Source organism: Chanodichthys erythropterus, chromosome 2, assembly GCF_024489055.1.
Source record: "Chanodichthys erythropterus isolate Z2021 chromosome 2, ASM2448905v1, whole genome shotgun sequence".
NCBI lineage: Eukaryota > Metazoa > Chordata > Actinopteri > Cypriniformes > Xenocyprididae > Chanodichthys > Chanodichthys erythropterus.
The window spans coordinates 13,310,832-13,336,236 of record NC_090222.1 but is presented as its reverse complement, the minus strand read 5'-3'; the positions used below and the strand labels follow the sequence as shown (position 1 = coordinate 13,336,236).

Sequence of the window (25,405 nt, the reverse complement as noted above, 5' to 3'; positions counted from 1 at the left end):
TATCTGTTTAATTTTATATAACATGCCTTATTTCAAAGTTAAACTATTATTTATTAACCAATGTGCAATGACTTTTAAAATGTCATGCATGCTCAACCTGTCCAAGATTTGATCTACTCTTTGAACGGTTTTGTTATTTTTAGCACTGTACATAAAGGCTTGGCGAGTTTGTTTCACAAACTAATGGGACGTCGACAAGACAAGACTGTCGTCGTCTGTAGAGAAACCGTGGACATTGTGTAGCCTAAATTATATTATTTAGATCTCCGGAGGCTAATATAATGTAAAATATAATAATAGTTTCTGTATGTAGATAGTGGTCAGAATCTCTGTTTGTAGTTATTATAGTCTCAAATAGGTCAGTGACAGTAAAGGGTGCCAGAGAGTCAGTCCTGGCGGAACTGGACACTAGTTTGCCTGTCTGATTCCGGTCATGGATCGGGTCCAGTAAACCCGAATCAAAATGGCGTCCGCCGGTCCACCCGACACGGGCTTATCTGCCCCTCCAGGTAAATCAAATCATTATGTTTTTAGACGTATATTGGCATGTGTGTTTTTATGTTGTCTGTTGCCATGGGCAAAATATTTTTACCAGCACTGGATTGATTCACTGTTTACAGTGTTAAACGTTACTGGCTTCAATCAAGCCTTTTGTTCAACAACCACAAAATAAATGTAATCTATTATAGTCGTTAGTTAGTAATTATAATAAATCCCTAACTTATCAGATGTGTATATGTGTGATTAATTTAGTTTAATTGATCTATGATCTGAAGGTTTTCCTAAAATAATCCAGATCGATGATGTGGATCTGTGGCTAACATGCTAACGTATATGCTAACTAGTCCAGTTATATCAAACATATAACAAAACTAATATTAAAATAAATAACCTACATGAATGAATGCAGTTTAGTTAAGATGGTCTTTTTAGTTATTTTTCTATTAAATTGGGCTGTTTTAGATTTTTTTTTTTGTTAATTTGAACGAGTCACCATCTATGATAAGTGGTGTTTTGTTGTTAACGCTCGACAACACGCTAATTTCTTACTTTATTTAACGTTTTTTTTTTTTTTTTTTTTTGAGAAAATTATTGTTTTGGTTCTAAATAAAATGTTAGAGTTTGGTCAAATATATGGAAATTGCCTAAAGATCTTAAGTTCTAAAATAGTTCTTACTAGTAACGTTCAGTTTTTTTGTATTGTGTTGTAAATATCATGAGATATGATATTTAGAATATTAATACCTCTCTCTAATAAGACATTGATAAAACAGCTTGTTAATATTTAAAACTAGCTCACTGCTAATATGTAAAAAACTGTCAGGTTTAAGTTTACGTCAGTGTGCTAGTACTTTACAAAGGCGCACCCATACTTATATAAGTATATAAATTAAACAAGTAAATTAGTTTTCTCATTTCTCATAATTTGTGGTACACATAATAAGCCAAATTAAGTTTAGATGAAGGTGTTTATGTAACAGTGGCGTTCATTGAGTAGCATTTTATCATGAGTTAGACCTTGAGTTAAGTAGTTCCCTCAGTTATAAAGTGTTTAGTTTGACTTCTTTGTCCTTCATGAAGGCTTGCAGGAACTTTTTTTACACTCAGTTATTTTGTAACTCACTGTTGATTTAAACCATGGCAAACATGTAGTTCTATCCTAATATTTATTCCACTGACTGTTTATGAGAATGCTAAATAATTTCATCTATTAGTTTGTAACAAAATTATTTGTTGTCATGCATTCATAACATTGACGCTTCAAACAAACAGTTTCTGTTTGTGAATTAGCTAATTGGTTACTGGGATGTAAATGGCATTAACAGTGCATGTCCTGTGAGTGGTCATTGTCTTCGACTCCCTGTCTGTCTTCATTGACCTTTGAGTAAAAATAACATCCCTTGGGAAATAAAGTGGAGATTAACTTCAGTTGTCTGAAGTCAATCAGGTGTTCATTACTTGGGTGGTTTTGTCTGTTAGCTCAGAATATGATGACATTTTGGAATATCATGTGGGTAACCCACATAGTTAGCACTCTGTAAGAAGTATTTTTAGTGCTCTCAGACACGCGCAGAGTCTTGATGATTGCTGAGGCCGTTCTGTTGCACTAAATATAAATGTGAAAATGGGACAGAAACCAGCTCGCTCGCCCAGATGAAATGGGACGGGCTGCTGAACATCTAAACCTCAAGTCCCATCTCACAGATAGGACATCTTCCCGCAGTTCATGACCTAAAATACGTGTTTGTTTCTGTGTGCATGAGGTAAAAGATTTGTTCCTTACCACTCTTAAAAGAGAGTGTATCTCTTAAGCTTGGACTAAATATAGAATAGCTCAAGAGACGAGCCATGTGTTCTTAGTGGTCAATTCACTTGCTCTGCGGTTTAAGGATGTGATGCAAAACAAAACTTAAAACAAATATATTTTAGTAATAAATTATACATTTGTAATCATGTTTCATGTTAATCATGGGTTATGCTGTTTAATAGTGTGTCTGTTATATTAGTTATTTAGTGTTGGTCTCTTTTTTTTGTTGTTAGGTTTGTTGACAACCTAAATTTCTCTCTCGGAAACCATCTTTTGCATCCATCCATCCCCCCCCCCCCCATCCCATCCATCTGTCTCTCTGCCCATTCATCTATCCATCCATGTATCCATCCATCCATGCAATCAATGCAAAAAAACACAATCCAAACAAACACCCATCCATCCAAACAAATACCTGTCCATCTAAACAAACACTCACCCATCCAAACAGTCAAACAAACCAACACCCACCCATCCAAAGAAACACCCATCCAAACAAATACCCACTAGGGCTGGGTGATTTATCGCATGTGATTGTTACGCGCATTTTGTCAGTAAAGCCGGTTCCCTGATTACCACTAAATCGCCATCACCTGCTTTCAAATGGAGCGGCATTTAATAGACAGAGCCGTAGATCACTGACAAGCTACGCAATATCACGTTCATTATCGAAGGCGATTCATCTGCGATACGAACGCAATATTGCGTGGCTTGTCAGTGAACTACGGCTCTGTCTATTAAATGACGCTACATTTGAAAGCAGGTGATGGCGATTTAGTGGTAATCAGGGAACCGGCTTTACTGACAAAATGCGCGTGACAATCACATGCGATATATCCCCCAGCCCTAATACCCACCCATCCAAACAAATACCTGTCCATCTAAACAAACAAACACTCACCCATCCAAACAGTCAAACAAACCAACACCCACCCATCCAAACAAACAAAACACCTGGCCATCCAAACAAATACCCATCCATACAAACAAACAAACACTCAACCTAGGGCTGCACGATATATCGCATGCGATTGTCATGCGCATTTCGTCAGTAAAGCCGGTTCCCTGATTACCGCTAAAACGCCATCACCTGCTTTCAAATGGAGCGGCATTTAATAGACAGAGCCGTAGTTCACTGATAAGCTACTCTATATCGCGTTCATTATCGAAGGCGATTCATCTGCGATATGAACGCGATATTGCGTTGTTTGTCAGTGATCCACGGCTCTGTTTATTAAATGCCGCTCCATTTGAAAGCAGGTGATGGCGATTTAGCGGTAATCGGGGAACCGGCTTTACTGACGAAATGCGCATGACAATCGCATGCGATATATCGCCCAGCCCTAACTCAACCACCCAAACAGACAAACAAACCAACACCCACCTATCCAAACAAGCAACATACAACCAAACATACAAACAAACAAACACCTATTCAAACAGACAAACAAACCAACACCCATCAATCCAAATGGACAGACATCCAAACAAACACCCACCTGTCCAAACAGACAAACAAACATCGAAAGAAACACCCACACTTCCAAACAAATACCCATTCATCCAAACAAACAAACAACAAACCCATCCAAACAAGCAACAAACACCCACCCACCCATCCAAACAAAACACCTTACCCAGTTTCTCAACCACTCTGAGAGATACTTTTAGGACACACTGGTTTAAGTGCTGACATTTTGGCCCTTATTAAAATTACTGTTTTACATTCCAGATCTGAGGACTCCGTTTTGGAGGTTGTTGGCCTCTCGGAGAGGTAGTACATGCATGGCTCAGTTGTGCTGTGTGATTTAGAGACTCTGGATGCCAATTAACCAAAATGGCTTGTCTCTTGCATGGTCTCCTTTGCAGTGGCAATTTAAGCTTGATGACTGGGGGTTGGGTGGAATGCATTGAAAGTGGAAGCTGTAAACTGACTCATCTGTTTGTGCAATTAAGGCAGATGGGAAAAGGAATTGATATTTCAGACTGATGATGAAAGGGTCCAGCAATCTGTGGGAACAAGTAAATATATATCACAGTTCCTGGACATTGTGCCACTGGGTCAGACTTTACATTTTGTAGATACTAGTGTTTGTGCGTGTAAGCCTGCGTCTTGGTGAGGTGAGCAGTTGAATGATGTCTCTTTTGATCATCACTCATATTGTTCAAACTCTATTGTTCAAAATGTTTGTTTGTTCTCAGACCGGTGTGACAACACAAATCCTTTCACATAACTAGATCTGCTGGCCATTGAAATATCCTATATCTTTTGTCACTAACTTAAACTTAAAATAGCTGTTGCTATTGGTTACTGCAAGAGTTTTCAGTAGTTGCCTGGGGAATCGTGTGAGAGAATGGGTGAATTACCTTCTATGCATTCTTAAGTCTACGTAACTGCGTTATCAGCAAAATATGTGACTTTTGCAACAGAGATGATCATATCACAATAATGTTTTTAGTCATGAGGTAAAGCACCTGTGCTTTAAGTTTTAGAGATAATGTAAATTTATAACTTTTTCCTGATTGACCTGTTTTTTGTAATCCTAATTTTGATAATGGGTCAATGAAACGGGTCAATGAAATTTTTTTGTCCTACCTATTAAAGGGTTAGTTTACCCAAAAATGAAAATTCTGTCATTAATTACTCACCCTTATGTTTTTGGTGGGGAAGAAAACAACAAAATTTTTGTAAAAATCAAAAATGTCAGGGTGAACTGTCTTTATATCATTAAAAAAGCCTTAAAGGGGTCATGAATTGAGAAATCAACTTTTCATTGAGATTTTGATATATAAGAGGTTGTCGTACTATAAGAATATCAACTTGTTTCTCTTAGTAGGATGGAAATAGTCTGTTATTTAAATGTGAATTAATTACATAAAGAAAACGATCAAAGCACGCTCCCTTTGCAATCAAACAGTGTTCGCTCACAGTGAATACTGTTACTATTTCTGTAGGTTGGATTCTAATCTTGATTGTGTGTAATAATATCAAGCTCTTGGCAGGATTGAAGTTGCTATGCTATTGCATCTCAGTCTGTTTGCTTTGACGACGAGCAGACATGCTTTGTTAACTTCTGCCCCGAAGACATGCGATCATTCTGAATCAATGCAAACAAGCAAGACCCATTGCATACCATGCGTTGCTATTATAAAAAATGTGAATTTGAAGCCTCAGCGTGTTTAAGATTGTGATCTCATCCTGTGCTGTTGATTGAGTGAATATCCGCAAAGCATCTGCTGTGACAGTCTGCTAAATGTCTGGCACCCCTGGTGTCATGACAGATTTTGCCCCCCTGTGACCGTGGCAGGTGGAGGATAGTTGTAAGAACTTTAGTTTGTTTTTCGAGTTGATTAGGGATGATAAACAAATTTTGTAATTGAGACGTGAGATGTTTTCAGTACTAGTGGATGTACAAAATTGCATACACTACTGTCCAAAAGTTTGGGGTTGGTAAGATTTTGAAATGTTTTTGAATGTTTTGCTCACCAATGCTGCATTCATTTTACTTGGTACTCATTTACTTCTAGATCTACTTACTAGATTCCAAGGACTAGAATCCATTAAATGCATTATTAAACCGTTTTCTAAGGCTGCACGATATATTTAAACCGTTTAAAAACAAATCTCAGTCTGTGATTCAATTAAATAAGTATATGCGCTGTGGGTTTCAGAGTAAAGCGTGACACTTTAATTATTTACATGTGTGCAGGTTACATGTTTCTCAGAGCTGCTGTATTCACAATAAATGCTGTCAACATGAACTCAGTCTCTCCATGCACTTTTTATTTGGGTTTCCAATAATGTGCATGAGAGTGCATATAAAGTCTGACTCGCCTTGTGCTTCATGCAAAGTGTTGCGCTGTTATCATTTACAAGCGTGGTGTGCGTCTCAGCAGCTTGGTTAACAAACTTCATCTCTGCATACTGTGCTGTGAGTATAGGTTGCTAACATTCATCTGGGAACGCAATGTGCGCCATTTCACCAGATTTTTAACATAAATCATAAACCTACGGCGACAAATTGTTGTGCATCGCGATTTATAAAAAAAATTTAAACCTTTGCTGTAGCATTTCTATCGTAAACAAGTGGCCAAATATTAAACATTAAGTGAACATTTGAATTAGGCTAAATGTTGTTTGGCCAATATTAAAGAGAAATTTGTTGTTGTTGTTACACTTTATAGCATGATCAATCACCAGGCTATTGGCTCCCTCTGCAGGAATTTGTACATAAGTTGATTGTTTATACTATGTATATGACATTAAGTATTTTAACAGTGTTGTTCAATAAAACCATTGGGCTGGAGCAATAAATTGATTCATCTCGATTCGTGGATTCTGAGATTTTCCGAAAGCACCGCTATTCTCTCTTGAATTGATTCTGAGCTTAGTTTTTAACAGCAGATGGCGCTCTAGGCTAGTTTTTAACCGCACACTCAAATGCTCACGAAGAAGATCGCTCATGCGTTCGGCTAAGTACTTGAACCTCAGAATGCTTGCAAACAGCCCATGCAAACACACTTGTAATTCACTTCAACCTTTTCAAACCATAGACTGTAAAAAAAAAAAAATATGGACGGCACACCTTCATTTTCTTCCATTGAAGTAAGTGAAGCCGCCAGTGTGTCTATATGGCGCTGACATCTTGAGTCTCGAGTCTGCGCATAGTGAACTTGAAACCTGAGTCTGCACAGTAGTGAGCACAAAGTGGAGCCGTGATATCAAGGTCCTGCCCAAACTCAGAAAAACTTATTTTGGTGTGAAATAAACAGTTATGGAAATGTAGAAATTAAAGTTAAAGCTCCAATCACCTCGCGAAGATCCAAAAAGTCTGTTGGCGCCTCAGTGGCCACTCAGAGAAGCTGTCAACCTCAGCTGTCAATCATGACATTACACCCCAGTTTTTATAGCATCAAATAACTAACTAAAACCAAACTTATTAAAAGAACGAAAACTTAAACTAACACCAGCGTGATAAAAACTGCCTAATATGTGTAATATAGTGTCATTTTAATTGTTTAGTTTCTCACGTCCCACTGGAATACATGGAGAGGGCGGGGTTTATGACATACTGCTTCCAGCCACCTGGGGGCGCTTCGGCTTCACTTTTCAGGACTTGTGTGGCATGCTTGTTTTGAACTTTATGAATGATTATTTTATAGAAGTTTCAAGTGGTGTGTATCGAGTTCAAATACAGCTGTTTCTAAAGAACACCGTGCCATCTGCGTTTAAAAACTAAGCTCAGAATCTATTCGAGAGAGAATGGCGATGCATTCGGAAAATCTCAGAATTGATCCAGAATTATTTCTCAATCCACGATTCAACGATTTATTGTCCCAGCCTATAAAACCGTATGATTACTTGCTTGGGATACTATATTAAACCAATTATTATTGCCTCATTGATATTATACATGTATTTTAAGTCATTTTTAAAGGCTATTTTTATTACCACAAAAAATCTGATTACTTGATTAATCGTCAAAATAATCTGCCGATTACTCGATTACCAAAATAATCATTAGTGACAGCTCTTATTTAGTTTTATTTCATAGGAAAGAAATGGCTAGAGGTGGTGTGAAGTTCATGTTTTTTTTCTGTCCCTCTAACAAATTTTAATGTTCTTTTCATGCTTCTTTCTCTCTTTCTCTAACTTTAAAGGGTCCAGCGGAGTTCGAAAGATGACCATTACGGAGGTAAGCCTGATCTCATGTTGGATTACTCAATTTTTGTCAGGCAAAGAAATTATTTCTTAATTTCTTTCTTAATTGTAAATCTGATGACTGTGCAGTTTCGTTTACCATTTCATCAGTCAAATTTTGCATTAGTCAAATCATGTTCCTGTTTAATGAGAATTTGCATTCGTTCTACATTGAATGGCATATAATCTGTTTGTGTCAGAATGATCTAACTAGAAGTGGAAAACATACTCAAATGCATATACCATCAGGGCATGAATCATACCTTAAATAGTCTTCCCAGTGCATAGTGGGATATTTAATGTTTGAGCGTTATAAAACCAATGGTTCCATTCCTGAGAGCTGATTGGTCAGTACAGCTTCCCAAATGTGCTAAAATGCAGAATACAATAGAAGTCATGCTATAAGGTATTTTCCAACAAAACAAATCAATTAATTGGCCAATAGTAAAAAATAAAATTGATATATTAAATAAATTCCTTATTCCTTGTACATGGGAGTCACAGTTTTGGAGTACAGTTGGAGTTAAACTGTAAATATGTAACCTTAGCTAGGCCTACATTTGTGATATGAACAACGAGTCAGTGAATAGTCATAATTTTCTCTTTAGAGGGTTAAGTAAACTCAGAGAACAGTTGCTAGGTCATTTCTAGCTAGACATAAATGAAAGTTATGATCACTTGCCATTCAATAAGTGAGTTGGTTGTAAATTGTTACCGCTCTAGCAGATTCTAATTCATGATTTGTTAGAAAAAAACTTGTAAATTGTTTTTACGGTTCATTAAAATAATGGTCTCTTAAGATTCACAATAATCTATTTGTGAATTATACTACACAGCTTAAGTTGTTTTTACGTGCAGCCAGCAAAGACAACTCGGTAGCAAGTAGTCTTTTTTTAATTTACCTCAGACTTGAGATGTGCTCAAAAAAGGTCCAATAGGTGTCAGTAGGGTAGATATATATGAGCTCACACAGAAGTCACTATCAAACCAAGCAGCTTTCAGTTGGTCAACATGGTGAATTGGCATAACCATCTTGAACATGAGCAAAATCTCTTTACCCTCATGCAAAATTCCCTATTGTGCGGAATCCTATTGAAATTGACTTATTCTAACAACTACACCTTTATTTTACTTCACTGCTCACAGCTTTGTTTGTACCTTTAATGTTAACTCTTAACATTGTGGGCATTAGCATCCATTTTACTCAATGCCCATTATCAATGTTCATTTTTTCCAATTTAGCATTTTTTCCATTTCATAGCAGTAAACATGGCATTAAACATTGCCCTTTAGTCATGACTGTATTCACAATAAAGCACAGCATCTTGATTTATCACTAAATAGATGTCAGATTTGCTTTATGCAAACATTTTCTTTTCTCTTGTCAGCCAAGTATGTGAAATCTCAGTATCCACAGTTTCATCCAAGTGTTTTTTTTAGTTGCTGGACATTGGTAGAGGAATGTGAACACATGATCCCTGTAGGGTGAAGTAAGGTTAACTCACTGTTACTGTGTTGATCAAACAGTCATGTGAGAAGGATCTTGAACAGGACAAATATTGACACACACACACTCACACAGCACCCATTGTCAATTGAGGATTCACATGTACCAAGGCAGTGAGAGGATGAACACACTGACAAGAATGTACGTGTCTGTGTCGAGGAAACACCTGACAAACAGGAAGTCAAACCTGGACAGAGTGGAGGCCTATTGACATGAAACCAGTTGCCTTTTTTCTGTTCCCCTTCTTTCCTTTGTCACTCTTTTGTGTCTTTGTCTCTCTAACTAGGGGCCAGGATCATCTCAGAGTATGAAGAAGACCATTGGTCACCGAGGAGTTGACCCCACAGGAGAAACGACTTACAAAAAGGTCAGCTGGCAGTCGGATGTGTCACCTGATAACAGAGGAAGGCCAAAAGAGAAACCGGACTAGAAAAGAGGAATAGACCAAAGGGAGGAGTTGGAAAGGAAAGAGAGATCATCATGATGATGATGCAACATTGTGAAAATTGCACTGATTTTAATATGATTTTATTTGCCTATGAAGACTCATAAAGACAGTGTTATTAAACTAGTTTCAAGATCATTCCTTATAATGGTCAAAATTGTCAATCACTACAAAAGTCCCATTCCATGATACATTTGCATCTTCAATGTTGATGATAGAGATATATATATATATATGTCATCACTTACATAAGCATTTTACATAAGCATATACATCAATTTATAAACGCATATATTGAATAATGTCAAGAGTGAAAAATATCAACATCTTTTTTTTTTTTACTATATCTCCCACTCCTAATAATGACATATTCCAGCATTTGTTTTACTGGAAATTACTGTTGTTGTTGTTGTTTTTTATAAATGCATTATGTTCCCACGCCACCTACATAACAGCTCATTTATAGGTTATTTAAAAGAATCATTGTGGTATTTATCTAGTGTTTCCTTTCTGTTTGCTCTTTTTTTTTTTCTCATGCATACTCTCACACGCACTCTTTCTTTGTCTGTAGACGACCTCCTCCGCCCTCAAAGGTGCCATCCAGCTGGGTATCGCACACACCGTAGGCAGCCTCAGTCAGAAAGCTGAGAGAGACGTTCTCATGCAGGACTTTTATGTAGTAGAGAGCATCTTCTTCCCCAGGTGTGTGTACGATCTTGGTGTGTGTGTGTTGTGTATATGTCAGACCTATTCAACCATGCTTTGTATGTATATTTAAATATCTATTGCTATTTAAATAGGTTTATTTTAGTCTATAAACCAAGTGAATGTCAACCGTAACAGAGTCTTTGGGCATCATATATTTGGGCATCAGCCTCTGAATCGAACAGAGGTTATCTATGTAATAAAACAAACTCAAAACCCTGTCTCTGTTTTGCTCTCCCCGTCTTCTTCCTACAGTGAAGGAAGTAATTTGACTCCAGCTCATCACCACGGTGACTTCAGGTTTAAGACCTACGCCCCCATCGCCTTTCGTTATTTCAGAGAACTCTTCGGCATTCGACCTGATGACTATCTGGTTAGCTGAATATGTGTATATATAAAAGAAATATGAATTATTTATTATAGTATTTATTGTTTATATTAATATTAAACATTGAGGATGAACTCATTACCTTTTTTTGCACTATACACACACACACACTGACACGTAGTTCACTGTCCATCCCTGATGTGTTTTGTGATTTCTTTCCGTCTGCAGTATTCTCTATGTAATGATCCTTTAATCGAACTGTCCAATCCTGGAGCGAGTGGATCGATATTTTATGTGACAAGCGACGATGAGTTTATTATTAAAACAGTGCAGCACAAGGAGGCAGAGTTCCTGCAGAAACTACTGCCTGGATACTTCATGGTGAGCGTTACACATGTTCATGAACTTTAGATGCATACCACAAGATATAAATCAAATTGTAGCATTCATCTAGGCCCAAATTGTGATATAACAGCATTTTATATTTAATTTATCCTCTCCTCCTCCCCTCAGAATCTGAATCAGAACAAGAGAACGCTGCTCCCGAAGTTTTACGGCTTGTATTGTGTGCAGGCGGGCGGAAAGAACATTCGTATCGTCGTAATGAATAATCTGTTGCCCCGCAGTGTGCCTATGCACCACAAATATGACCTGAAGGGCTCCACGTACAAGCGCCGTGCCTCCCCTAAAGAGAGAGAGAAAAGAGTACCCACTTACAAAGATCTGGATTTCATCCAGGACATGCCAGAGGGCATCCAACTTGAACCTGACAACTACAACGCCCTCTGCAAAACCATCCAGCGGGACTGCCTGGTGAGCTTGGCATGCTTGTGTTTGGGTGTTATTGCATGTTAGTTTAAACACTGAATCCAGGATTATTATGAAGATGTTGATAATGAATATTCAATATACTCTACCTTTCAAAAGTTTGGGATCGGAATGATTTTTTTTTTTTTTTAGACTGGCTTTATTTGATTAAAAATACATTAAAAATGGTAATATTGTGCAATATTACAACAATTTGCATGCATTCTTTTCCCCAAACCTTTGAATGGGAGTATGACATAATAAATCATTAAAGGTATAGTTCCCCCAAAAATGAAAATTTGATGTTTATCTGCTTACCCCCAGTGCATCCAAGATGTAGGTGACTTTTTTTCTTCAGTCGAACGCAAATTATGATTTTTAACTGCAACCGCTGCCGTCTGTCAGTCAAATAATAGCAGTAGATGGGAACTTCAACTATAACAGTAAATAAACCTTGCTTAGACCACTGGTTCTCAAACCTGTCCTGGGGACCCCCCACCACTGCACATTTTGCATGTCTCCCTCATCAAACACACCTGATTCAAGTCATCAGTTAATTAGTAGAGACTGCAAGAGTTGAATTAGGAGTGTCTGATGAGGGAGACACACAAAACATGCAGTGGTGGGGGGTCCCCGGGACAGGTTTGAGAACCACTGGCTTAGACAAATCAAAATTAAAACCTGCGGCTCGTGACGACACATTAATGTCCTAAGAGACGAAACGATCGGTTTGTGCCAGAAACCGAACATTATTTATATAATTTTTACCTCTAATACACCACTATGTCCAACTTCGTTCAGCTTCCTGTTAGTGAGGTCAAAAAACGCGTTGTGAAGACGGAAGTGATGTCTCGCCCATATACTTCAATGAGCGCGAGACATCACTTCCGTTGTCAGAGCGCGATCAGACCTCACTAACCGGAAGTTGAACGAAGTTGGACATAGTGTTGTATTAGGGGTAAAAAATTATATAAATAATGTTCGGTTTCTCGCACAAACCGATCGTTTCGTGTCTTAGGACATTAATGTGTCGTCACGAGCCGCAGGTTTTAATTTGGATTTGTCTATGGAAGTTTTTTCGACTCTTATTGTTCAAGTTCCCATTCACTCCCATTATTTGACTGACAGACGGCAGCGGTTGCAGTTAAAAATCATAATTTGCGTTCGACTGAAGAAAAAAAGTCCTCTTCATCTTGGATGCCCTGGGGGTAAGCAGATAAACATCAAATTTTCATTTTTGGGTGAACTATCCCTTTAAATATTACAGTGATTTTTTTTTTTTTTTTTTTGTAAGACAGAATTTTAAGTATGCTAAAGATGTCATCAGACCAATTTTGTGATCTTTCTTGTTGTGCATCATGTATTAAAATGTTTAATAGTCTATAAAAGGTTACTATGTATTGTTATATTGGTGCATATACACTGCGTTCCAAATTATTATGCAAGAGACATATCAGTAAGATTTCAGTACAATAAACGTTCAGATTTTAGTTTTTCTAAGAAAATGTTGGTTTGTTTATTTATCCATGTCTTTTTAAATAACTGGTATCAATCTCAGACAAAATAATTTGCCAGGTCAATGGAAACCCTACTTAGAGGTTGTTCCACATTATTAAGCAAGTCACAGTTCTCATGCAATATGGGGATGAAGAAAGATCTTTCTGAAGATGAAAAGCATGAAATGGTGCAATGTTGTGCAAAAGGCATGAAAACAACTAATATTGTGTGAAACTGAATGGAGATTATCAAATTACCATGAGATTAGTGAGTGATTTAGAGCACAGCAGAACTCGGTCAGATAAAGGCTTATTAATGAAAGTTCCTGTCAAAAACATAAATTGTATTAAAAGGACAGCTATAAAAAATCTAGTGTTGAGCAGCAAACAGGTATTTGAAGCTGCTGGTGTCTCTGGAGTCTCAAGAACCTCTCCATGCAGGCTGGCAGTTGTGCGTAAAAATGCATTTCAGTCACCACTAACCAAACCTAACAAAGAGAAACATTTACAGTGGGTGTAGAAATACATTTTCAAACAGTTTTATTGCTGTGGTGTTTTTTTGCAGCATGGGATAGTGTATAGTACATTGTATTTCAGAAGTTAGAATCCTCCTTTTAATACCATAGCTGAAAATGGCCAGTTATGAGCTCCACATATATTGAACTCATTTTAATACCCTCAGAGACCCTAAAGGGACGTTCCATCTCACTTCCCAATATTCCAGCCCAAATCATCACCCTCTAATTCCTTGCTGACGTCGCAGTCTTGTTGGAACATGGTGGCCATTCACCAACCATCCAGAAATCCATCCATTTAGACCATCCATTGTAGTACAGCATTAGTCAGTGAATAAAACGCACTGTAAATGTTTCTCTTTGTGAGCTTTGGTTAGTGGTGACTGAAATGCATCTTTACGCACGACTGCCAGCCTGCATGGAGAGCTTCTTGAGACACCAGAAGCTTCAAATACCTGTTTGCTGCTCAACACTGGCTTTTTTATAGCTGCCCTTTTAATACAATACATTTTTTTGACAGGAACTTTCATTAATAAGCCTTTATCTGACCGAGTTCTGCTGTGCTCTAAATCACTCACAAATCTTATGATAATTTGTTAATTTCCACACAATATTAGTTGTTTTCATGCCTTTTGCACAACTTTGCATCATTTCATGCTTTTCATCTTCAGAAAGATCTTTCTTCCTCTCCATATTGCATGAGAACTGTGACTTGCTTAATAATGTGGAACAACCTCTAAGTAGGGTTTCCATTGACCTGGCAAATTATTTTGTCTGAGATTGATACCAGTTATCTAAAAAGACATGGATAAATAAACAAATAAACATTTTCTTAGAAAAACTAAAATCTGAATGTGTATTCGACTGAAATCTTACTGATATGTCTCTTGCATAATAATTTGGAACGCAGTGTATGTATAAAAATGATTTTGAACTATTTTATTTCTTGCTTTAAATATTTTGAATCTCTTTGGCTACAATAGTTTGGTTGAACAGATGCTTTCTGTGTCGTCAAAAAAAAAAAAAAAAATCTGATAAATCACCATTTTGGAGCAAATATGTAAATATCCAGATATACTTATTGAATATTGCCAAAAACAAGATTTGTTTTGTTTGTCCATCTGTTTATTTGACAGCTACTACAGAGCTTTAAAATTATGGACTACAGTCTGTTGGTGGGCATCCATAACACGGATCAGGCATCTCGTGAGCGAGCAGGGGCGGTCGAGGGCGGGGGGTCCGAGGGGGCTGTGACGCCAGACCACAGAAGGCCGCAGGCTCAGAAAGCTCTGTACAGCACCGCGATGGAGTCCATACAGGGTGAAGCCAAAGGAAAAGGAACCCTGGAAACAGAGGACCAGTTAGTCACCACCTTATTATTCTACATACTTATGTTCTCTGTTTGAGTGTGACAATGTGACATGGATTACAGCAGGATCATGTTCTTACAGTCTGTCAAGCAGCTCTCATAAACGACTGTTATAAATCGTACAGTGTACACCCGGCTTTAGTTCGGTTGCAGTATGTGTTAATCATTTAATGCATGCAATTTCTTGTTTTGTCCGTAGATGGGGAGGAATCCCAGCACGCAACAGTAAAGGAGACAGAATACTGGTTTATATTGGGATCATCGACATATTACAGTCATACAGGTGACTAGTCACAGACAAGAGTTGTGTGTGCATGTATACATGTTTGTGACCATCATTAATATCCCTCCTTTGTTTCTTCCTTCAGATTTATTAAAAAAATAGAGCATTCCTGGAAGGCCTTGGTTCATGATGGGGTAAGTCATCAGTTCCTGTATGTTACTGTAAAGCAAACATTATGGTTATTTTGTACTTAGCTGTTTGTCTTGTGAGATAAATAGCATTGTAAACATTTACGTTGTAGGACACAGTCTCTGTACATCGGCCTGGATTCTACGCTGAGCGATTCCAGCGTTTCATGTGCAGCACAGTTTTTAAGAAAACACGTAAGTTATAAACATATAAACAATGATCAACGCACATTCAAACAGCACATCAAAAACCAAAATTTAATTATTCATCATACAAAGTCAATGTTTCTCTTCAGAAGACTTGGATTAAACCTCTCAATCCAAATGGATTGTTTTTAGGATATCTTTACTAACTTTTTGAAGCTTGAAAGTTTTGGTGGAATGGACTTTCATTGGAGGGGCAGAGATCTTTCAGGTTTCATTAAAGGTGCCCTAGAACTTTTTTTTAAAAGATGTAATATAAGTCTAAGGTGTCCCCTGAATGTGTCTGTGAAGTTTCAGCTCAAAATACCCCATAGATTTTTTTAAATTAATTTTTTTAACTGCCTATTTTGGGGCATAATTAGAAATGAGCCGATTCAGGGTGTGTGGCCCTTTAAATCTGGTGCTCCACGCCCCAAGAGCTACGCTTGCCTCAAACAACATAAAAAAAGTTAAAACAGCTAATATAACCCTCAAAATGGATCTTTACAAAGTGTTCGTCATGCAGCATGTCTAATCGCGTAAGTACAGTGTTTATTTTGATGTTTATAATGAGTTTGATAGTGCTCCGTGGCTAACGGCTAATGCTACACTGTTGGAGAGATTTATAAAGAATGAAGTTGTTTATGAATTATACAGACTGGAAGTGTTTAATAATGAAAATAGCGACGGCTCTTGTCTCCGTGAATACAGTAAGAAACAATGGTAACTTTAACCACATTTAACAGTACATTAATAACATGCTAACGAAACATTTAGAAAGACAATTTACAAATATACAAATACAAATAAAAAATCTCTGTGACAGAAATCTACTTAGTTTGTTTCAAAGACGAATGGAAGTCTTATGGGTAAGTGAGGTTGAGTAAATAATTTTCATTTTCGGATGAACATCTTTTAAGGTGAAGTATGTAAGTTTTTTTTATGTTAAAATTCCTTCTCAACCCAATTTGACTGTTATTAATATGCTATTCATGGGTTTATCTCCCCCCAAAAGTGTAAACATTGAGCCTCCTAGGCATCATCTAAACATTCAGAGCAGTCCAATCAGATCTATTATCATTTCCAGCTCAGCCTATAGTGAGAGTTTTGGGCGTGGCTACTGTAGGAGGTGGAGTCAGAGTGTATTTAGACAGTGTGGGAACATGGCTGACGCATTCCATGGGAAAAGAAATTCAGCTTTGGTTACAGAAGTGCAGAAGACCTTCAGAGATGAAATCGGTCATGAACGCATCAAAGCGAATGGGGCGTTGTGATGCAATGCTCTACAATGGACTCATCAATACCATACAGCATCATTATGCACTTGTTCAGAAAGACAAATTTACCTGTTTATAATGTTTATTTTGATGCCCCAAACAGTTGTGGTGCAAAAAAAAAATTAGCATATGGGTTTATTATAAGCGAGACGCTTGTATTCGCACTAGAGAGAGTGTTAAGCCGCGGTCACACTAGACTTTGAACGTGCGAAATTTATTCGGATGCTGTAATGGTCGTGATATGACGTCACGGTCTACAACGTCTTTTTTATAAACATGAATTCAACACATAACTTAAAGCAATACATTCAAAATGTAAAAATATAGAACCTACTCAACTTTACTGCCAAAAAATATAATTCTTTTAATTCAGCCAAGAGGTCATGCCGTGATGAATCGATCTTCTACTGGTCGCACGTCTTCATGTGATGCGAATTCGCAGGTCAGAGTTCACCAAACTTGAACTTTGGAATGCGAAATTTTTCGCACGAGCTTGCGTTTCCGGTCTGACGCATTCGCATGCGTTTGAATGGAAGTCAATGGAACGAAAAGTGCTGTGTGACCGCACCTTTAGTCTACGCAATTTCTTACTCATGACACATAGCAAAACAGGTAAAAGTATTCATAATATGTTGGAGCTTTTATTAAATATAGATTACTTTTATCTGTTGAGACATGCCTTCACAAGCACATGAAAGAGCTGTAATTGTGATGTTTTAGTTGGGGGAGGCTCGACCTGTGAAAAGTTGTTTGAAAATATGCTTTATTTTTGTAATTCCACTAGGCGGCACTAGTGTTGCAGAAACTACATACTTCACCTTTAAAGGATTAGTTCACTTTCAAATGAAAATTAGCCCAAGCTTTACTCACCCTCAATCCATCCTGGGTATATATAACTTGCTTCTTTCTGATGAACACAATCAGAGAAATATTAATAATTATCCTGACGCATCTGAGCATTATAATGGCAGTGAGTGAGGATCAACGAGTATGAGCTGAAGAAAGTGCTTCCATCCGCATCCATCCATCATAAATGTGTGCTCCACACAGCTCCGGGGGGTTAATAAAGGCCTTCTGAAGTGAAGCGATGCATTTGTGTAAAAAAAAAAAAATCCATATTTAACAAGTTATGAAGTAAAATATCTAGCTTCTGCCAGACCGCCTTCCGTATTCAACGTATGAAGAAGGTGCAATGCCTCTCACAGTTCAAAACGCTTACGCTACATCCTACGCCTTCCCTATTCAACTTACGGAAAAAGCTAACTGACGCGATGCCAGTTCCGATTTTTCTGTAAGTTGAATATGTAGGGCGGTCTGGCGGAAGCTAGATATTTTACTTCATAACTTGTTAAATATGGATTTTTTTTACACAAACTTATCGCTTCACTTCAGAAGGCCTTTATTAACCCCCCAGAGCCATGTGGAGTATGTTTATGATGGATGGAAGCACTTTCTTCAGCTCATACTCCTTGATCCCGCTCACTGCCATTATAAAGCTTGGATGCGTCAGGATATTTATTAATATATACCTCTGATTGTGTTCATCAGAAAGAAATAAGTCAGATACACTTAGGATGGCTTGAGGGTGAGTAAAGCTTGGGCTAATTTTCATTTGAAAGTGAACTAATCCTTTAAGTTATGTCTTTATTTTGGTCATTGAACTTTTAGTCTTTTTGTGATGTCATCCTCCTGTGCCCTCTCTCTCTATTCCCAGTAAAATCTTCCCCCTCAAAGAAGAGTCGAAGTGGCTGTTCGAGTGTTGTGAGACGACTTCCTATGGGAAGCTCTGCTCCCGCCCCTGGTGGACAGACAGTTGCTGACGCCAGACTCGCGTACCGTACTCACCTTAGCCAGTCCGATACAGAAGGAGAGAGCGGTGAGTACCGCAACCAAAACTATTTACATCAAGCCTGTTGCTGAATGTACTGCTTTCTTTAAACAGAAGTTGGGATACAGCAGTGAATCATCCTAGCCATTGAATGTAAATAAGTAGGCGTTACTGTAAGATATTGCGAATTTGTTGTGCAAACTGATAAAGATGGATTAAAATATTTTTGTGCATGATTTTCTGCTGTGAGTCAGGTGTAGTGTGAATAGGCATTTAATTGTGTATTGTCTTTGGAGCATAAATTAAATCAACTCTCTATGTGATTGTCATCCTCAGGCATGCAGTCAGGCAGACCGGACCTGCTTCCACAAACCGATCCCTTGGCTGGAAGCTCTAGTGAGTTTGCGGCATCAAATATGTCCAACTCCTCACAAGGCAGCACAGGAATGACATCATCTTCACCTCCTCGAAGGTACCTCCACACTAGCATCTGTCACTTTTTTTTATTTCTGTGTAGTTTCTTGCAGTCTTTTTTGTATGTTTATATTTCATCATCATCATCATTATAATCATCTTTCTCGTTGAAATCTCTCTCCGGCAGAGTTTCACCTTTGTTTGTATAATTCTGGCTGCTCACTTACAGGTCAGTAGGGGTGGAGGTACACAAATCTGCAGTAACTGAGCATGACAACAGCGCCCCCCACAGGTAAAACTAAACAAACATACACATTTCTCAGGCCTCAAAGCAGGGGTCGGGAACCTCTTTTAAACCAAAGAGCCAATTTTTCATTTTTTGTTAATGAATTTTTCTAAACGAGCTAAAGTAGGAAAATATTGTAGTGTAATATTATTTGAAAAAAAAGGGAAAAAAAAATTATATATTTATATATATTACATATATATATTTTTTCAAATAATAACAATAAATAAGTTGCAATATATACACACACACACAGAGAGAGAGAGGAAAAACAAGTGAAGAACAACACCCATGCACAGTAATTACATTGACTACATTTATGTGAATACTCACTAATACGGGCATTTTGACAGTTTGTATTTGACCGTTTAGACCGAAGACCAAGGCTACTGCTTGTAAGAAAGATATATATATATATATATATATATATATATATATATAATATTTATTTATTTTTATTTATTTTTTTTTTTTTATATTAATAAAAAAATTAATAAAAAAATTAATATTTTTATTGAGCAAGGACTCATCAAAAATGACTTTACAGTAAAGAAAATTGCATTGTTACAAAAGTTTTCTATTTCAAATAAATACTGTTCTTTGGAATTCACCAATCCTAAATAAAAAAAAAAAGTTTTCACAAAAATATATTGAGTAGCACAACTTTTTTCAACATTAGTAGTAAGAAATGTTTTTGAGCATCAAATCAGCATATTAGAATGATTTCTGAAGGATCATGTGACACTGAAGACTGGAGTAATGATGCTGAAAATTCAGCTTTGACATCACAGGAATAAATTACATTTAAAACATTAAAATAGAAAAGAGTTATTTTAAATTGTAATAATATTTCACACTGTTTCTACTGTATTTATGACCATATAAATGCAGCCTTAGTAAGCACAAGAGACTTTCAAAAGCATTCAAAAATCTTACCGATCTAAAACTTTTTGAATGTGTGTGGAACAATGGGGTGTTATATAAATATAAAATAATGTTAATATTTGGGTGAAGTAAATATGTAAAGAGACCAATCCTCCATCTCTCGCTCTCTTCTTCAGCACTGGAGCCGAATGCTTAGATGAGCAGTTAAGCAATGAAGATGCCATTTCGCTCAAAGACATCATCCCTGAGACTGACATTTGTTTTGTAAGTTGTATATAAACTCAAAATAATCTCATTGATCCAAAAATGCAATTCTATTAAAAACCATATTGCTTGTTTCCAGTAAGAGCAGAGCGATGACTGACGACACCAGAAGCAGAGAGATGACACACACAGAAACTCAAGAGAGATGAAGGGCTACGATGGCAATTTTCTCTCAATAGGAGCTTGGGAAAGATCTCCAGGTCCTCAGCACAATGACATGCGTTTTAAAAGTGAGTGAGAAACAGAGAGAATGAAGAAAAGCCATTGAGCGAAGATGGCTTTTTCTCGTTCTCTTGCACAGGAAATGCTGCTAAACCTAATTTTAACCACAAACTTTATACAATTATTGGAAAGGTGATGTTAGTATCTCAGTCACGTTCTTTACTGCCTTTGTTCTCTCTTCAACTTTTACAACAGAGCAAGAAGGATGCACAAACAAATTTTAGTTTTCTCTGCCTAGCTAGTGCTGGGAGAAGAAACGCGTTACACAGTTGGCACCACTTTATATTATCCTTGGAGTCTGTTGCATAAATCTTTATTTATATCAGTCTTTAAATTCTCTCTGAACTGGTGTGACTTGGACTAACGGCTGCTAGCGCTCCAGTATGTTTATCTCAGAAGGCATTAAGCCGACAACTTCTATATCTCATGAGCTTCTGTAAATACATATGAAGGTTAATTGTGTTATGACTTTTCTTTTTGAGTAAACCTGAAGAGAGCATCGTTTTTCCAGCTCTTTCTGTGTTGAGACAGCATGTGCCCTAAGAGTGACAAAAAAAGGGAAAAATGACCAAAAATGATTCCCACTTTTTAAAAAGTAAATGCATTTGAATGTTACAGATAAAATAGCTTTGCATCTTCTAAATATCCTGTATTCGGGCTTAGTATTTCATGGTTAGATTGCCTTCTCCGAGGTGCCACTAAGTAGATTTAGATTTTTTTGTTTTTTAAACGGATTAATTCATATAATTGTGTCTCTATGCATTTTTTCCCCCTCCCTTCCCATTGTAAGTTGCCCCTCCATATTGGACCAATCAACTGTCAAGTTTGAGAAATGGACGGATCCTCATGCATGTCATATTCTCTTTTCAATGCACATATTGCTGCCATGCCAAGGGCCCTGTAATATTAGCGTACTGTATTTGTGTATATAGTTCTGTAAATAATTATTCATTCTGTTCCTGTACGTTCTAATACGCTACTAATGTGCTCTTCCAGCACAGCAGCTATTGTCTTTTAACTAACATGTTAATGAATAGAGTGACTGATTGATTGATGTGCCATGACGTCTTCCAATCATACGCCTTAATGCAACTATCGAAAGCAGCGTGTTGGTAAGAAAACGCTCGTTTCTGCTGGTTACAGAAATTACACGGCCTCCAAACACTTGGACCAACATGGATCTGCTTAAGTCATTTCAGGTCTACCTGTTACAGATGTTTTTGTTACATAATGCATGCTTTACTGGCCCTTTTCATACAAGCCTAATGATTATACACAATCGTATAATGTGTAAACAGGACTGAAAAGCCTTTCAGCAATTTCAATATCAAGAATGTAGGCTTAATTTACATTCTAACATCTTATATTGTCGGTATATAAGAAATATTGAGAGTATTCCCGGCTGATTTCCAGTTGATTGGATGTAAAATCTGTTCAACAGTCTTTTGTACAGTTGTCGTTAGACTCGTAATCCTTTAAACTGAGAGTGAAGAAAGAAAATGGACGCTAATGGACTTGACCAGGGCACATGTGAACACTTTAGAGGAGCTGGAAAGAAAACTGCAGAGTCTTTGGCTCACTACAAGCTCTCTGATGAATCTGCCTTTCTATTATCACATCCATTTGGATCGATTTAACAGAAGAAGTAGTTTTGTAATTGATCCATTGGTTGACAGGCATTACTTAGTTTCTCTTTGGCCGATTCCTGGTCCTGATACCTCTGCCACACACAGATCTGAGACTGACATTGCAGTCTTGAAGTATTTAGAAGAAGGGCTGACTGTAAGTTTGAACAGTGTTGTGTTGTCCCAAAAAACAACAGTTGGTGAACTGCAGCTCTTAAAATCACACAAGTGTGGGAGCGAAGTGATCGTTTGCCAAGGATTTTCCTTTGCAGACCTGAAGAATATGCACAGGAAGTACATTGACGGTCTGTTTTGACAAGACTGTTTTGAAGAAATGGTGGATGCAGTATTCATGCATATTCTAGTTGTTTTTGACATTAATGTATGTTAATCAAATTGATAAAAATGTATACTTGTGCACAGAAGTTATGGAGTTTGGGTCAATGTTATGTTTTTTTTTTTTTGTTTTTTTTTTTTGCTTTGCTCTTTTGGTTTGAATCATTTCAATGCCTATTGTTCAAGTCTTTGTCGGATCATGTTACAGAACATTTTGATGATGCACCTTAATGCTTCACAAAAATAAAGTTTTTTATCTAGAAAAAATGATCTAATATCACTAAAAAGCAAGAGCTAAACTCACAGTTGAAAAGTAGACATTTCAGGATTGGCTTTGGCACTGATAATAAAAATAAAGATAAGCAGTCTGCTATTATTTTACTTTTTTTTTCGTCTCACAGCAGGTTTTTCACACCATTTCTAAACTTTATAAATTATTTGTGAATGTCAAAATTTACCTAAATTCGCATTTAACTCCTACAGTGTAACATTAACATTTTTACATTTTTATAGTCAATTTTTTTATCCTCTCTGGATACTTGGTCTATATAATAATGGATAGTTACTTTTATAAAAACTAATATTGCACACAATGTTTCGTATTCATTTCACTGTTCAATGTGGTGCTTTTATCTGCTCTGTATAATGCCTCTTCTTATAGACCTTTGTATATTTGAGGTTCTGAAATTCACAACTCAAAATCTGATCTTGGATCAGCTCTCAGTGACTTAATTTCACAGTTGGTTTAAGCATTGGTTTAAGATTAAGCACACAGATATAAAAGGTTTTGTTTTTTTTCGTCTTTACCATTCAGGCCTCGCTCTCATTTGTTTCTGTTATTTAATCTGTGTTTATGATCTCAAGATGCAACAATCACTGCCTTTCTCTGACCAACACTCAATACTGATCAATCTATTCTTATAGGCTAGAATGATGTTCCGCTCCTCTAAAACCACACTAAAACATCCCAAAAGTAAATATTTTGGCCTGACGGTAATGCAAACGTAATGCGAATGAAAGTGCAACTTTGACACTAAACAGACCAACCAATCTACTGCAATATGAACATTTCTGCCAATGTATTTCAGTGATTGTATTTATTCAGAAATGTCTTGTTTTTTTTTACTTTGTGGACCTGTATGGATTTTGAATTCTCTATGTACCGTAGATGATTGTATGTATTATGTAATCTGTCTGCAATTTCTGTGATCAAAGTAGTATGTATTTTATTTTGGGTCTGAGGGAAGTTCTTGACAATATAAACCATTTTTGTATTTTATGTGTTTGTGTCCATGGTAAATTCATTATAAATCTGTGAAAGCTCTTCCTCAGCTTTTCTACTTGTGAATGTCTGGCGGTGTCAGGAACAATAACTGGCGACCGTAAGTGCTTTGAGGATTATATTTTTACCTGGTCTGTATAAAACATGTATATATTATGTATATAAGCAAGTCACGGAAATGCCTTTTTCTTGTGTGGTGTTTGCAGCCTGTTTCTTCTACCATCTTTCAGTGAAGTGGTGATTCTGTTTTTTCACATCGTCTTTCTGATTTAAGAAGAATAAAATATTTTCCAAACCATTGCTTTTTTTCTTGCACCCTCATTTAAAATTACAGTAACACTACAATATGGTCCCATTAGATAATGCATTAACTTACATTAACAATGAGCAATACATTTGTTACAGTATTTATTACTATTTGTTAACATTGATTAAAAAAAAAAAACTGGGTAACACTTTATTTGAATGGGTGTGCATAAGACTGACATGACCCCTTCATAATCATAACATGACACGTCATGAATATAAAGGTTTTATGCATGTTTATGACAACTGTCATTAAGTGTCATTTGCTCAATTATGTCAGTTTTAATGCTAAGATGACATTGTTTGAAATGTCTGTGTTATGACAAATTGACATGAACCAATACATCATAACCTGTCAGTGTTTTTGTCAAGACAACTTACCAAGACAACATAACCTGTCATAAACATGACATAGCAGATTAATTATAAAAACTTAAGACACTACTTAGCTTTATGGGTTAACATACATTACATAATTTTGGTAACACTTCAGTATAGGGAACATATCTGTTAACTATGACTCCTAATTTACAGCATATTAATAGTTTACTGTTAAGTTTATATATAGGATTAAGAATGTAGAATAAGGTCATGCAGAGTAAGGTATTAATATGTGCTTAATAATGACTAATAAATAGCCAATATTTTAGTAATATGAATGCTAATAGTAATAAGCAACTAGTTAAAAGACCCTAAAATAAAGTGTTACCATAATTTTATAATAGTGTCATCTTTTTTTAAGAAATTTTATATTGTCTGTTTACTATGGAAGCCCGTTGAGCCACAGTTGAGTAAAAAAATATAATTCTGTAAGTCATAATAATGAGAAACTTTCAATTAATTATGACATTAAGTATCTCATTATATTGAGAAAGTTTCTCATAATAATGACTTAGTATGTCAGA

General features: G+C 36.7%; 1 protein-coding gene across 3 annotated transcripts; it reads left to right on the top strand.

The window, feature by feature from the left end:
* Nucleotides 1-196: 196 nt before the first annotated feature.
* pip5k1ab (phosphatidylinositol-4-phosphate 5-kinase, type I, alpha, b) lies at nt 197-24,486 on the top strand. 3 transcript variants are annotated; one of them, XR_010896478.1, is made up of 18 exons: nt 197-509; nt 4,041-4,082; nt 7,970-8,004; nt 9,803-9,883; nt 10,533-10,663; nt 10,922-11,039; nt 11,223-11,375; nt 11,508-11,807; nt 14,949-15,172; nt 15,381-15,464; nt 15,550-15,598; nt 15,706-15,787; nt 18,767-18,928; nt 19,217-19,352; nt 19,524-19,586; nt 20,642-20,729; nt 20,809-20,959; nt 21,147-24,486. XR_010896478.1 is itself a non-coding variant. In XM_067401411.1 (17 exons), exons 1-17 carry the CDS (start codon nt 464-466, stop codon nt 20,809-20,811), a joined length of 1,797 nt encoding a protein of 598 aa, XP_067257512.1. In that variant the 5' UTR covers nt 197-463; the 3' UTR covers nt 20,812-24,486. The 3 variants fall into 3 exon arrangements, 2 of the variants coding, with proteins under 2 accessions (XP_067257512.1, XP_067257524.1); XM_067401411.1 differs by having other exon boundaries at nt 20,809-24,486; XM_067401423.1 differs by lacking the exon at nt 4,041-4,082 and having other exon boundaries at nt 20,809-24,486.
* Nucleotides 24,487-25,405: the final 919 nt, after the last annotated feature.